The 13,000-nt window shown below is 38.9% G+C and overlaps 1 protein-coding gene across 1 annotated transcript; it reads right to left on the bottom strand.

Annotated features, from left to right (window-relative positions):
• Positions 1–3,662: 3,662 nt before the first annotated feature.
• PRPF38B (pre-mRNA processing factor 38B) lies at positions 3,663–12,793 on the bottom strand. The gene is made up of 6 exons (XM_015075064.3): positions 12,213–12,793; positions 9,274–9,342; positions 8,828–8,979; positions 8,688–8,748; positions 6,008–6,231; positions 3,663–5,711 (listed from the first exon to the last, which is right to left on the bottom strand). Exons 1-6 carry the CDS (start codon positions 12,489–12,491, stop codon positions 4,850–4,852), a joined length of 1,647 nt encoding a protein of 548 aa, XP_014930550.2. The 5' UTR covers positions 12,492–12,793; the 3' UTR covers positions 3,663–4,849.
• Positions 12,794–13,000: the final 207 nt, after the last annotated feature.

Genomic DNA, 13,000 nt, shown 5'->3' with positions numbered 1-13,000 from the left:
AGTGCACTCGCTGGGAAACGCCCTCCCACGAGGTGCCACTGGCCCCACACACTGCCGAAGCAAGAACACACACACAATCAGGATGAGAAGCTTTTCTTCTGCAGCATCCCTCTAGTATCCTCTACCGACAAGTTTAGTACTGTGCTAGCAGGCAAAAAGAAATGTTTGGAGCGCTGAGCCCCAGTATCATCAAGCAGAGATTCAGGAACTGAGAAGAAATAAACTGGTAACTGGTACAACCACAAATCCGTGCAGTTCCTGAACAAGGCTCAGCATAACTCAACTTCCCAGAACTGGGGTCAGACATCAGAGCATTTCATTCAGGAAGGAATGCTCACTGACCCAGTAGCTGGACTGGCTGATTGAGTCCAGCATTTAAGAAATGTCATCTATTTACTATTATTAAGGACACTGGTGACTTCACAATTTTTTAAAAAATATAATTTATTGTCAAGTTAGCTAACATACAGCATATACAGTGTGCTCTTGGTTTTGGGGGTAGATTCCTGTGATTCGTCGCTTACATACAACACCCAGTGCTCATCCCAACAAGTGCTCTCCTCAATGCCCATCTCCCATTTTCCCCTCCCCCCACTTCAACCCTCAGTTTGTTCTCTGTATTTAAAAGTCTCTTATAGTTTGACTCCCTCTCTGAAACTATTTTCCCCCTTCCCTTCCCCAATGGTCTTCTATTAAGTTTCTCAAGTTCCACATATGAGTGAAAACATTGATCTGTGACTTCAGAATTTCTGAATAGGAGGAAAGTAGAGCGGGCAAGAGAACTTCTCTTGCATTTGCTCAGCAAGCATGTTTTCTCACTTTAATTGTATATTTACTAGGGATGTTGGGAGGCCAGGACTGGTGGAATTTGTGGGGGAGCCACTAAATTCAGGGACCCAATGGAGAAATAATTCAGCTTCAGAATGGCCAGAACAAGTACTGACCAAGGAAAACTAGCTTTAGACTAGTGGATTTTTGGTATTTGTATGTCAGGGAAGCTTAAGTGAAGATTTCCTTGTGATGGCTTTTCTTTTCCTGGTACTTGTGATTAAAAAAAGAAAAAAACAAAACTTCATGGTTTGTGTATATGAAATGCTTTAAGGTCAACTGTTCAATTTGAACAAATATAACTCATTCTTTCAACAGGCTGAAAAGACAACCTCCCCTAACCCGAATACTCCACCTGTGCAACAGAAATTTGACTATGAATGCTCTGAGCAACAATGGATTTTAAGTTGGCTATGAGAATAACATTTTCTTTAATGCATGCTGTCATGCTTCCAACAGTAACAAATGCCAGTGATCCTAAAATGAAAAAATGCCACTTCGATAGTATTCACAAAGTGCTGTAAGATCTCACAGGATGCAGTGAAGGAATTTCAGAGACTGAGACTATCAGGAAAGTGTTTCCTTCTCCATAAAAATACGCTCTTCCTGTAATTGGATTACTCAAGGCTGACTTCATCATTTCCATGACGGAATCAGATTGGGACCAGAACCAATTTAAAGTCCATTAATTGGTCAACAGAACCAGTGAGAACTGGCCAACTAAGTCAGTTGTGTAATCAAGGCTGCACATTGGAATCAGTTGAAAATATTATAAACTGCTGTCTGGGCTCATCCCTGCCCAAATTAAAAACTATTTATATTCATATTTGACAACTCTTTGGGGGAGTACCATTAGCTTTTTTCCGTTTTACCTTTTAAGTAACAAAACAACCCCAAAGCTATTGCCTTTGGTAGACTCTCAGGAATTTAAACTTACTATTCCTTCCCAACTACTGTTCACCTGATCAGTTTTTTTTTAAAAAGAAAACATCACAAAAGCCCTAGGGCAATTTAGTTCTTGTGAAATTACAAGCAAGTTTTAAGAGTACTTTTATTTTTGTAGACAGGATTTGTAGCTTTCATTATATTCCTAAAAAGGAACCCATAACTCAAAGGCTAAGAACCATTGCCTTAAAGGGACAGTGCGTGGGTGGCTTAACAGGTTGTTGAACTCTTGGTTTTGGCTCTGTGCTGTGGGTGTGGAACCTGCTTGGGATTCTCTCTGCCCCTCCCCAACTCATGCTCATTTTTCTCTCCAAACAAAACAAAACAAAAAACAAAACAAAAACAAAAACCAACCCCTCCCCCCAAACCACACTGCCTTAGAGGAGCTAAGGCACTAAACCCACCAAACATTATAAACTGATCATCAAAATGAAGATTTTACATTCAAATTTCAAGACTGAGAATATACTAGCCCATGTATAGTATTTAATTGCAAATGGAACATTAGAAAACAGGTGAAAGACGTTAATACATGAAAAGGTAAAATCATTTCAGTAAGCTGAGAACACTGGATGGAAGCTATTTATAATTCTATCAAAAGCTTTTCAAGTTTGCTCATGTTCCAAGAAATAATTCTGAAGGGCACCTGGGTGGCTCAGTCCGTTAAGCATCAAACTTTGGCTCAGGTCATGATCTCACAGCCCGTGGGTTCAAGCCCCACGTTGGGCTCTGTGCTGACAGCTCAGAGCCTGGAGCCTGTTTTAGATTCTGTGTCTCCCTCTCTCTGCCCCTCCCCTGCTCACACGCTCTAAAAAATAAATATTAAAAAAATGAAAATTTTGAGAGGTCTTTTTCACAGCCATTTTTCCCCAGTGTTTCAGGAAGCCTCTCTCCAAATTAAATCATCATATTTGGCAGCAATTAGTATTAACATGTTCCACCACTTATCAAAGTGTTCAAGAGTAAACTTAACATTAAAAATCATATGAAATCAAATACAGCTTGATAGTACTTTTATCTCTATCTGAAATAAATTCTTCCCATATTTTACCTAAAATACAAGGTTAAATTAATATTTCAGGAGGAACTATATTCAGGAGTAGCACCATAATTTAGGTATGCTAAAAATATTTTCAATGTACATCTCCTTTCATTACTTGAAAATACTTTTTTAATTTCTATGTCATGCCAATTTACTTGAAGCTCAATTGAAAAGGCATGACAACTTATTTAAAAGAAAAAAGTATAGCATTTTTCAGAAAGGAATTCCTTCATTTAATGAGATTTTTCTGGAGTTAGGTAGGTACAAATGTTAAGCCGATACATAAAGGGACTTGTTTGTACATTGAAATGTACTTGTTTGCCCCATTTAACACTTTTGCAAGGTGGCTTCTGAGTGCCCATCAAGCTGGCCAATATGAACAGTGAGATAAAACATGTTAATATGGTATACACTCACTTTTAGTCTTGGCACTGACTGAACAAATCACCTTGCACCTCCATTTCTTGTTCTAAGAAAAACTAGATGAGTTAATCTTATAAAAGTTACTTCAAGTCCAAATTTTAAAGGATTCTAATATGCGATCCAAGTGCAAAGTATCTCAATAAGCACCTTTGACGTGAAAACTAAGTAATCCTCCAATCCAAGGAACCACCTAGTGACACAGAGAACACCCAATGACAAAGGGAACCGCTGTTATTTAGAACCTAGTAAGGGTTACTATCAGGTATGTCCAATTCTAGTCTACACGTTTAAAATTCACTGGTCATCTGGGCACTGAGATATCTAGCCCTGTACACAAAATGGGACTCTTAACACTGTTTCAATTTCCACAACAAAAATACTTAAAAAAATGCTGACAAGTGGGGCGAAAGCCAACACCCAGAATAAAGGATTTAATCCAGTATTTATTCCACACTCATGATCGTTCTCTGTAATCAGAATACAAGTCATAAGAACAATCTATCAAATAGTTTGTTGATAATCTTAAATAATGCAGCATAGCATTACTTTGAATACTTCTCTGTTCTAGATTAAGTTTAAAAACTCAAACAGCAATCTTCATTATCAATAAAAAAAGTTTTGAATTTTAAAAAAAGGACACTATATCAAGCGGTTTCATAATTTAAGTATTTCCCATTTATAAAAATGCTTTGGAAGCTTCAGGCTTGAATCTATTTCTCTACTCATCTGCCCCACCCTCTCCCAATTTCACGTTAGTACAGGGTTGCTGCAAGAATGCTAGGCTTTAGACATTATTTTTCTCCTTTAATATAGTACTTTAAAATCTGATAAATTCAAGAAAAAAAAGATTACATGTCATGTATTTTTTCAAATAAAAAAGGAAAGCTAAGTGAATAAACTTTAGGCATACTAACAGTGTCCCTTTGAGGTAGAATGCTAAAAGGACTTTTGATCAAATCACAGCCTAATTGAAACCTCTGCATCAGAAACAAACTTGTCATGAATCTCTCTAAAGTTAACTGTGGAGAATATTAAGTGTAACATAGTAACAAGAGCCTTCCAAGATAATATACAGTGGACAAGAATGTTAATCCTACAACTGCTGCCTTCATATACACTGAAAGCACAAAATTCTCCTATAAAAGACATCCAAGATCCATTCTCAAAGTCTTTAGCATTCTATTATGGAAAGCACAGCCATGCTAACTTCAGTACACAAACCATAATCCCACACCTACAAAACAAAAATAGAATTAGTGGCAGTTTATTGCCTTATACAAATTTAACCAACATGGCAACCATGCCAAAGGAATTAAAACATTTTCAGGACGTATGTACAGACTGTACATCTCAAAAAACAATTAAACAATAAAAATGCAAGAACAATCTGTGCATCATGTATCAAACTCAACAACTGGGTGAAAACATCAATGCAATAAATGGGATTACAAAGGCACTTCCCTACACAAAAGAGGAAATGAAAATGCAGCCTACAGGGAGCTTGAAGAGTGCATAACTACTGCACAATCTCAACTTGGGAGGAAGAAAAAGAAAGCAGATTTAATCAAACATTTATAGGATTCAATGTGATCCACTTTTACAAAAAAATTTTCACACAGTCTCATCTTTGTTTTTATGTTGTTTTTCTTGGCTCTCTGGTTCTATACTTTGGCTCCTTCGACGATCATGTTTGTCAGACTGGTCCTTACTATCACTGTGATCTCGTTTGTGGGAACGTTCTTTGCTTCTGCTACGCTTTCTAGATTTTTCTTTGCTGGGGCTATGTTCCCGTTTTCTTGATTTTTCAACACTGTCAGTTCTTCCTTGACTGCCACTTCTACTTCGTTTATTTGATTTTTCTTTACTTTCATTTTTATGTTTACTTGATTTCTCTTTGCTTCTGCTTCTGCTTCGTTTCCCTGCATTTCTACTTCTACTCCTACTTCTGTGTTTCCTTTCTCTGCTTCTACTCCTACTGTGTTTTTTCTCCTTTTTGGAATCCTTTTTGTCATCTCTGTGCCGCCTATCATCTTTATCTTCTTTGTGTTTCTTCTCTTCTACCTCACCTCTACTTCTCCTTTCCTTGGACCGTTCTCTCGATCGCTCTCTCTCCTTTTCTCGGTCATTGCCTCTTTCCTTATCATAGTCACGATCTCGTCTTCTACCTCTCTCATTTTCTTTCTCTCTTTCCCGATCCCTGTCCCTTCGGTCCCCTTTCCTATCCCGACTTCGACTACGACTTCTATGCCTTTCCCTGCTTCTGCTACTCCGCCTGCGTTCTAATCCCCGATCGATACTTCGGGATCTTCGCCTTTCTTTCTCCCTTTCTTTGGCTTCACGCTCTAGTCGCTGGCGTTCTTTCTCTCTTTCTAATTCTCGGTCAAAACTAGAAGACCCATGGCCCTCTCGATGATGACTTCTACTTCTTGACCTTCTTGGGGACCTCCGTGGACTCAGTGATCTCCTTGGAGACCTAATATTTTAAAAAGGAAAGAAAAACATTTCAATGAATAAAACGTATCCTAAAACTTTAACTTTCATCAGTGTTATTTATTTACATCCCCAGACTTACACAAACACGTTAGGAACAATTAAAGGCCTTGAAAGGCAGAAAATGACCTTTTGGGGTTAAAAGTGACAAACCCATAAAATGAACAGCATAAAAGCTGACTAACATGAACAGCATAAAATTTCCTACGAATTTGCCACTGATTTCCAAGGACCTTTGTATAAAGCCTATTTTTAAAGTAATTCAAGGAGTTACATTACCTCGAACGCCTGCGCTCAACATGTCTGTCTATTTCCTCAGCGCCTTCCTTCCCATCTTTTTTGATTTTTCTAGGCCGAGTTTTAATCTGTTGATCAATATTCTTCTGAACTGGAACTGGAATTCTTGGAAACAGGGTAGAAAACCACTCCAGCTTTGTGAGAAAAGACCGTAGCATTTCTCCAATGGTCATTACACAGCCTCCACCAGCCTTCACATCTAGGTCCTACAAAAACACAAAAGATACCCTAGCCGTCAAAAAAAATAATAATTTCAATACGTATGTGAATACTATAAAAATATTACCATCTTTGGAATCTCAAATACAAAAAATTCTAACAGAAAAATTTTAATTTGTGTACCCTACTAATCTGGCAATGAACGATACAGAGAAATATTTGGGCTTAGTGTGTGCATGCAGGTGAGAACAAATCCTGCAGCCTCGTGGGCATAAAGAGCACTGAGCTCACTCAGTTAAAAGGAGTATGAAACAGCCCCTTAGATTACTAAACTCCGTGGAACAATAAACTTAAACTAATATTCCACATACCTACTAAGTACGTATTTCTTTCTGTGGACACGTCTGCACACATCATTCCTAGCACTGTAGCCTAACTACACGTATGAACTACTTCAGACAATCATGTCTAAAGATATCTTTTAACAGCTCTAATATAAAATGAAGCCCTAATAAAACTGGAAGCAATAGCAAACCAACTGCCATGAAGCAGTGAGGTTTCTAATTTAGAGTTATGTAGAAAATAAATAAATGAACAAATAATTGGAAACGCATAATCCATGATGACCATTGTCTCTGAAAAGGGTCATTACCGCATGAAGGCCTTCTTGCTATGCCCTCTCACAGCTCAGGACATGTTAGTCAGCTATTGTCAGTCCCAAACCTATAGTGCAAGCACACAAGGAAAGTGAGATTTGTTATCTAAACAGGAAAACAAGAGCTAAAGGTAAAACTGCTTGCACTCACACACATTTAAGTGTTCAGATATACAGTATTTCCAAATATAATCGCTGCAGATATCTAAGGAAGAAAACAATAAGTTAGCTTAAATAGAGATCCTCAGGTTTGTAAATACAATAAAAAACAGATTAAATAGAAGCATTCAGAAACAAACCTAATACAATACCAATCATAAAGAGGAACATGCTTTTTAAATATGGAAGGGAGAAGTGCTTTGGCCTGAAAAATCTCATCTAAAAAGAAAAACAATTTTAAAGATTGTGATTTATCACCTAGTATGTTTTTTGCTTCTCCAAAAATACAAACAATTCAGTAAACAGCCCCCATCAAAAAACTGCAGAGAAAAATTCTCATTGTCTATCTACACTAGTGAGATTTTTTTTAGGTGTGCACGAATTAACAAAACACACTAGAAAAATCTCTATTAGAATGACCCTTTAATAAACCCTTTGAATAAATGTTTTAAATAGGACTACTGGAACATAGCACTCAAAGTTTACTTTATGGACCTTAAAATACAAAATGGTGGGAGCTTATGTATAGACAATACAGGTATGTTTTAAGTACCTTTTGAGATCTTGGACTTCACTGTGTAAGCATATCAATATATATATACACATATATATGATTTAAATCTGACATAATTACGATTCCCAAAGTAACTTTTACTTTCTGAATGTATGTAACAAGCTCAACCTTGTTAAGCTTGAATGGTAACCTAGATTTATAATTAAATAACAAAAAGGGGCGCCTAGCTGACTCAGTCAGAAGAGTATGCAACTCTTGATCTCAGGCTCATGAATTCAAGTCCTACGCTGGGTGTAGAGCTTGCTTTAAAAATTTTTTTTAGTTAAAAAAACCTAGGGGCGCCTGGGTGGCGCAGTCGGTTAAGCGTCCGACTTCAGCCAGGTCACGATCTCGCGGTCCGGGAGTTCGAGCCCCGCGTCAGGCTCTGGGCTGATGGCTCAGAGCCTGGAGCCTGTTTCTGATTCTGTGCCTCCCTCTCTCTCTGCCCCTCCCCCGTTCATGCTCTGTCTCTCTCTGTCCCAAAAATAAATAAACGTTGAAAAAACAAATTAAAAAACAAAACAAAAAAAACCCTAAAGTACAAATTTTAAAAAAGGGTTTTTTTCTGGCTTTATAAATATGCATAGTATATCAGGAGTCAGAAAGCTAGAATTCAAATATTTTGATCATCTTGAATAAGTCATCTAAATTCTCACCCTATTTAACTCCCACTCAGCTCTTTGACTCTGCACTTCTATGCAAGTGGGAGTATTGACATGTGCAAGAAGTTAGAGCATAAAGAACTGAAAAGTTCCAGGAGAAGAAAGTGCTATAATTAGTATTGTATGCGCAGGTCTTAACGCCTCAATCTTGAGCATGGCCTACTTAAAAAGTCACTATCAACTGCACAGGTCAAATCAATGCAATATACAAAACGTAATTAGAAAGAATAAATTTTCAATTGTTACCAAAACACACTTAAACAGTTGAGAAATAAGAAAAATAAATTTAAGAAACTTAACCTAAGGTATATAAAGTCCACGAAGTCTTAGTAAAAGGACATTCATTCCAAAAGTATGAGTAAAATAAATTTAACTACAGAAAATTCTGAAAAACACTAAGCCTCCAATAAATAAAAGATATTAAAAACATGAGAATAATCAGAAGAAAGCTAATTATTACCCTTGTTGACATACCTCTTCATCATCAAGGAAGGATTCAAACCAGTCCCATAGATCTGTAGGGGGCTGTGTGTACCTAGAATAACAAAAGATTGATTAGGCTATGTGATTTAAAATGACATATTTAACAGAAACGTAGATAAATGCATGCTTACCTTATATACATAAATCCAAGAGCTCTAATATATGGAGAGTCCGTGTGTGTTATGAGACCCATCACTTGCTTGCGAGTTAACTTCAGGGTAAATAATTTGTATAACAGGCAGAAAGCTGTAGAAACTATTCCTCCTGTTCCAACACCTCGAACCTTTAGGAGAAACAGTTAAGATAAAATAGTAAATTAACAGAGACATTTGACACCAATGGTTCATCCCATTAGGTATTAATAACAAGATATAATCTAGAACCGAGAATGGAGCTTTAATAAATAGTAACTTTTCTAACCCCATTCACCAGACACTTGAATTTAGATCAAAACAAAAAAACAAACTTCTAAGCTTTGTCAACTGCCATTTGGGTAACTGTCAGACTTTTAGTTTCCTAAATATCAACTTAGTTATCAGACACAGAAAAACTGAAAAATGCACGTACTTCTACTTACCCCTCCGCACATCCCCGTTTGGCCCGCTGTTTTCCTGCTTCCTTTCTCCCAAGGTTCAACATGTGTGACCTGAAATAGAAAAGAGGAACACAACAAACATTCATACTTTGAATTTTTTTTTAAACCACGATTAAAGTAAACCCAATTCCATATCAGAGCAGCTTCTTCCAAATGTTTGGAAGTTGGGTATTCTGACATGATGCATGTATTTTGTTTAAAATCTTTTAAACTTTAAAACATCTTTTAAAAACTGCTTAGATTTTAAAGAGCACCAATAAAACTGCCAGGGCTTAACAAAACCTCAACAGCTTTACGAGCAGAGATCCCATTAAAATAGCTTTGTAGAGAGTGGATACGTGTGGAGCCAAGAGATTTCTAGTAGTCTCATATACTTGTAAAAAATATTTGATAACAGATCAACTTTGTATCTTATTATGAGTTGCCTAAAAAAATAAAAATTCTCATTTTAAATTGGATTTAAGGCTCCAATTTAAATAAAAAGGATCAAGATAAATAAATAAAATGAATACATAAATACATAAATAGAATCAATGAAGTTTTAGTATTTATTTCAAAAAAAATTCTTCAACACCCTTGATAATTTTATGGCGGTTTAAAATTTTACATTATAAAACAAATGACTTGGAAGTATGTACGTTAAAACAGTAACAAATTACTTGTAATGCAAAATTAAGGAACTTTGTATGTTTTGGGTTTTTTTTACCATGAACAGGCATTATGTTCATTCCTGATTAAAGATGAAATTACAAGGACCACACCTACACAGATCATTCTCGTTAGTGTGTAATTTATTTTCAGCCTAATTACATGAACCAAGTCAATTTTCCCCATAATATAAACTGCCAAAAAACTTGAGTGTGACTAGTCATTCATTATATTAAGTGTAATCGATACAATATCGTCTTTGTTGAAGTGAGTACCCTATAAAAACCACATATTTTACCTAAAAATAGCAAAGAACGAATATTAACTCAATAACATATAACTCAAGGTGTTTTGGAAAAATAAGATCCATATTTAGTCTAAAATAAAAACAAAATTAAACCCTGTTCTTTCACTATGCATTTCTAAAACTGTATTTTTACCCATCCATGATTACATTTTATAATCTTTTTCAGTGGCTTCAGACACAAAAGCACGCATTTAGAGCTCTACACTATTTTCCTCAGCACTGCTTTACTATTTCATTTCGTTTCCCCCAGTTTGCTATATTAAAGATGTTTCAATTCCTTCCCGGCTAGCCAAAGGGGTGGATGCAAGACAAAATCCGACTTAAAACTAGAAGCATACATATTTCAGTAATTATTTGATCTGGACATCTTGATAACAAAACCTGGGTCTTTAATTTTACAACTAAATTTAAATTATCTCTACTATAATCTTAAGTTTTCAAAACACAGTATTTGAAATTTGAAAACAAACTTTTCCTCTATCACAGTAACATTTGCCTGTATTATTAAACAGAACCTGCCACAAAAAGGGCAGGAACCCAATTTTCAATTGTTTGAAGTTTACTACACAAAGCTAAGAATTAAATATTCGCCATACTGTATTCATGCTGAAAAAGGCCTTACCTTTTTAAAAGCTAAAAAAAACCTAGTTCACAGTATTACAATTACTTACAATACTCTTGTAAAAGGATAACAAAATTTCAGTGTATTTTACATACCCAAGGTTGAACTGTATTCTCAAAATATGTTTTCTACAAAAAAACTACTATCTCAAATCCTTTGATAACCTAATCACTTAAGGGGGGGGGGGGGGTAGATTGTGGATAAAATATAACCTAAAAGCAAATAAAGAGAATTTCCTTTTGTTAACACCTCTACAGATATGTTCAGACCACAGAAAATACTTTATGTGGTCTGTCAAGTGTTTTCAGAGTCAAATAAACAAAATGGATGGTATTTTATTAGATGCTCTAGCTAAAATATTTAAAGGTCATTAATTCTATTATTAATATTCCTTAAAATATTAATTAACCGTAAAAGGCCTGGAAGATATTTTTAAACTATATAATTTGCAGGTAAGTGGAGGAAACCTATCTAGTTGGTGAAGAAAAGCCCAAAACCAATGGCCAAAAAATACCTAAATAGCCGTTCATTTAACCAGGGAAATGCATTTATGGCGATTGAGCATGATTAATAGTGCATACCTCTACCTGCGACCCTGGGCTGCTCCGAGCCTCGCTGCAAGACTGAGTCAATCCTGCTAACGAAACAAGAACTGAGACAAGAGTGCAGTGAGGAGGCGCCAGGTGAGCTCCCCAGCACAGCCAAGCCAGCACCGACCCTGCCGCAGAAGCCCAGGGCCCAGATAATTCTAAATAAGCCCAATGCACAAGTTACTGAGACCACTTACTCCTGACTTCCTGCTGGGAAAATTTCCAGGCCTTCTTCTGCACACCTCTTGCACTGGCTCCTCTCCACCCTCAACCCTCCCACCCCCACCCGCAACACGCACTGACCATTTCCCTGTCTGGATCGGATAGAGAATACCAACAACACGAGGCCAACACTGTAGTCAATACACGCCCTGGCCCAGGGTGAGCGGGAGAAGCACCAACAAGTTGGTGCTGAGTAGATGCACGTCAAAAAGAATAATTTTAAAGCTGTAAACTGGAGAGGATGGTTACTCTTTTCTACCCTCCCATCCAACTCCCCCCAGGGGTGGGCAGGAGGTTGCGGGAGGAGAGTTCGATAGCGGCGGGCTCTCCCAGCCCTAAAAATCTGAAAAAGAAATGAGAGGGCGGCCCCCATTTGACCCCTCCCTGGCAGGCTACTGGCCACCGCTCCCCCTCCCCACCTTCCCGCACCTACAAATGCTCAGACCTCAAGGGCTGCCTCCGCCCAACCGTATACCTTCCTCCGAGCTTAACCCGACCGCCCCCTGGCCCCCCAGGCCAAGACTCTTCGTACCTTAAAGTAGATCTCGTCCACCACCTCGTGGTAGGTCTTGAGCTCGTAGAGCTGCACTTTGAAATAAGGCGACGACAGGATATTGGTCAAGATCATGGGGTTGAGGTTCATAGTCTTCTCGTTGCCCCACAGCGGCAGCACATTTCCCTGCTTGCCCGAGACCGCCGGCTTGGTGGCGCCACCGCCGCCGCACTGCTGCTGCTGCTGCTGGGCCGCGGCTGCGGCCGCCTGGTGCTGCGGCTGCGAGTTGCCTGTCAGCGCGGGGCTGTTGTTAGCCATGTTGCGGCGGAAGGAAGGAGGGAGGGAGAAGGGAGGGGGAGGGGGGCCAAGCTCGATCTCGCTCTTCGGGACAACGGTCCGGGACCCTACTCCATGGAACGCCGTCGGGAGAGGGGACCGCCTCGCTGTCCCCCGGCTGGGTGAGGGAGGGCAACGAGGACGCCGACGAATGGACGCTGGATCGAGAGCAAACGCCGAGACGCGAGCTGCGAGAACTCCCGGCAGAAGGCGAGCCGGCGGCCACGGAGCGCGATCTCTTCCGCCAACTGCCCCTGGGAACAAGATGGCGGGCCCGGCGGAAGTGACGCCTCACGCCCCAGCGTTCCAAGATGAGCCGGGAGCCAATCAGAGACGCCCAGCTGGGCTGGAAATTCCTCTTCCTAGTTCCGCACGTTCCGTGCACGCTGAGGTCCCCTCGGTGGTTACCGGTTCCCGACTCGGGAGATTTCCCCTGGGAATCTAGGAGTCAGGGGAAGGGGTTATAGGTTCAGTTCCTATGCTTTAGGATC

The sequence above is a fragment of the Acinonyx jubatus genome, chromosome C1 (genome assembly GCF_027475565.1).
Source record: "Acinonyx jubatus isolate Ajub_Pintada_27869175 chromosome C1, VMU_Ajub_asm_v1.0, whole genome shotgun sequence".
Classification (NCBI taxonomy): domain Eukaryota; kingdom Metazoa; phylum Chordata; class Mammalia; order Carnivora; family Felidae; genus Acinonyx; species Acinonyx jubatus.
The sequence above is the reverse complement of the archived record's forward strand: the minus strand, read 5'-3'. Positions and strand labels throughout refer to the sequence as shown.

Coding starts and splice junctions, on each gene's coding strand:
- PRPF38B (XM_015075064.3), bottom strand. CDS start 12,491: ATGGCTAACAACAGCCCCGCGCTGACAGGCAACTCGCAGCCGCAGCAC. Junction 8,980..9,273: donor AAACGGGGATGTGCGGAGGG/GTAAGTAGAAGT, acceptor TTTCTCCTAAAG/GTTCGAGGTGTTGGAACAGG. Junction 8,749..8,827: donor CTTGGATTTATGTATATAAG/GTAAGCATGCAT, acceptor TTGTTATTCTAG/GTACACACAGCCCCCTACAG.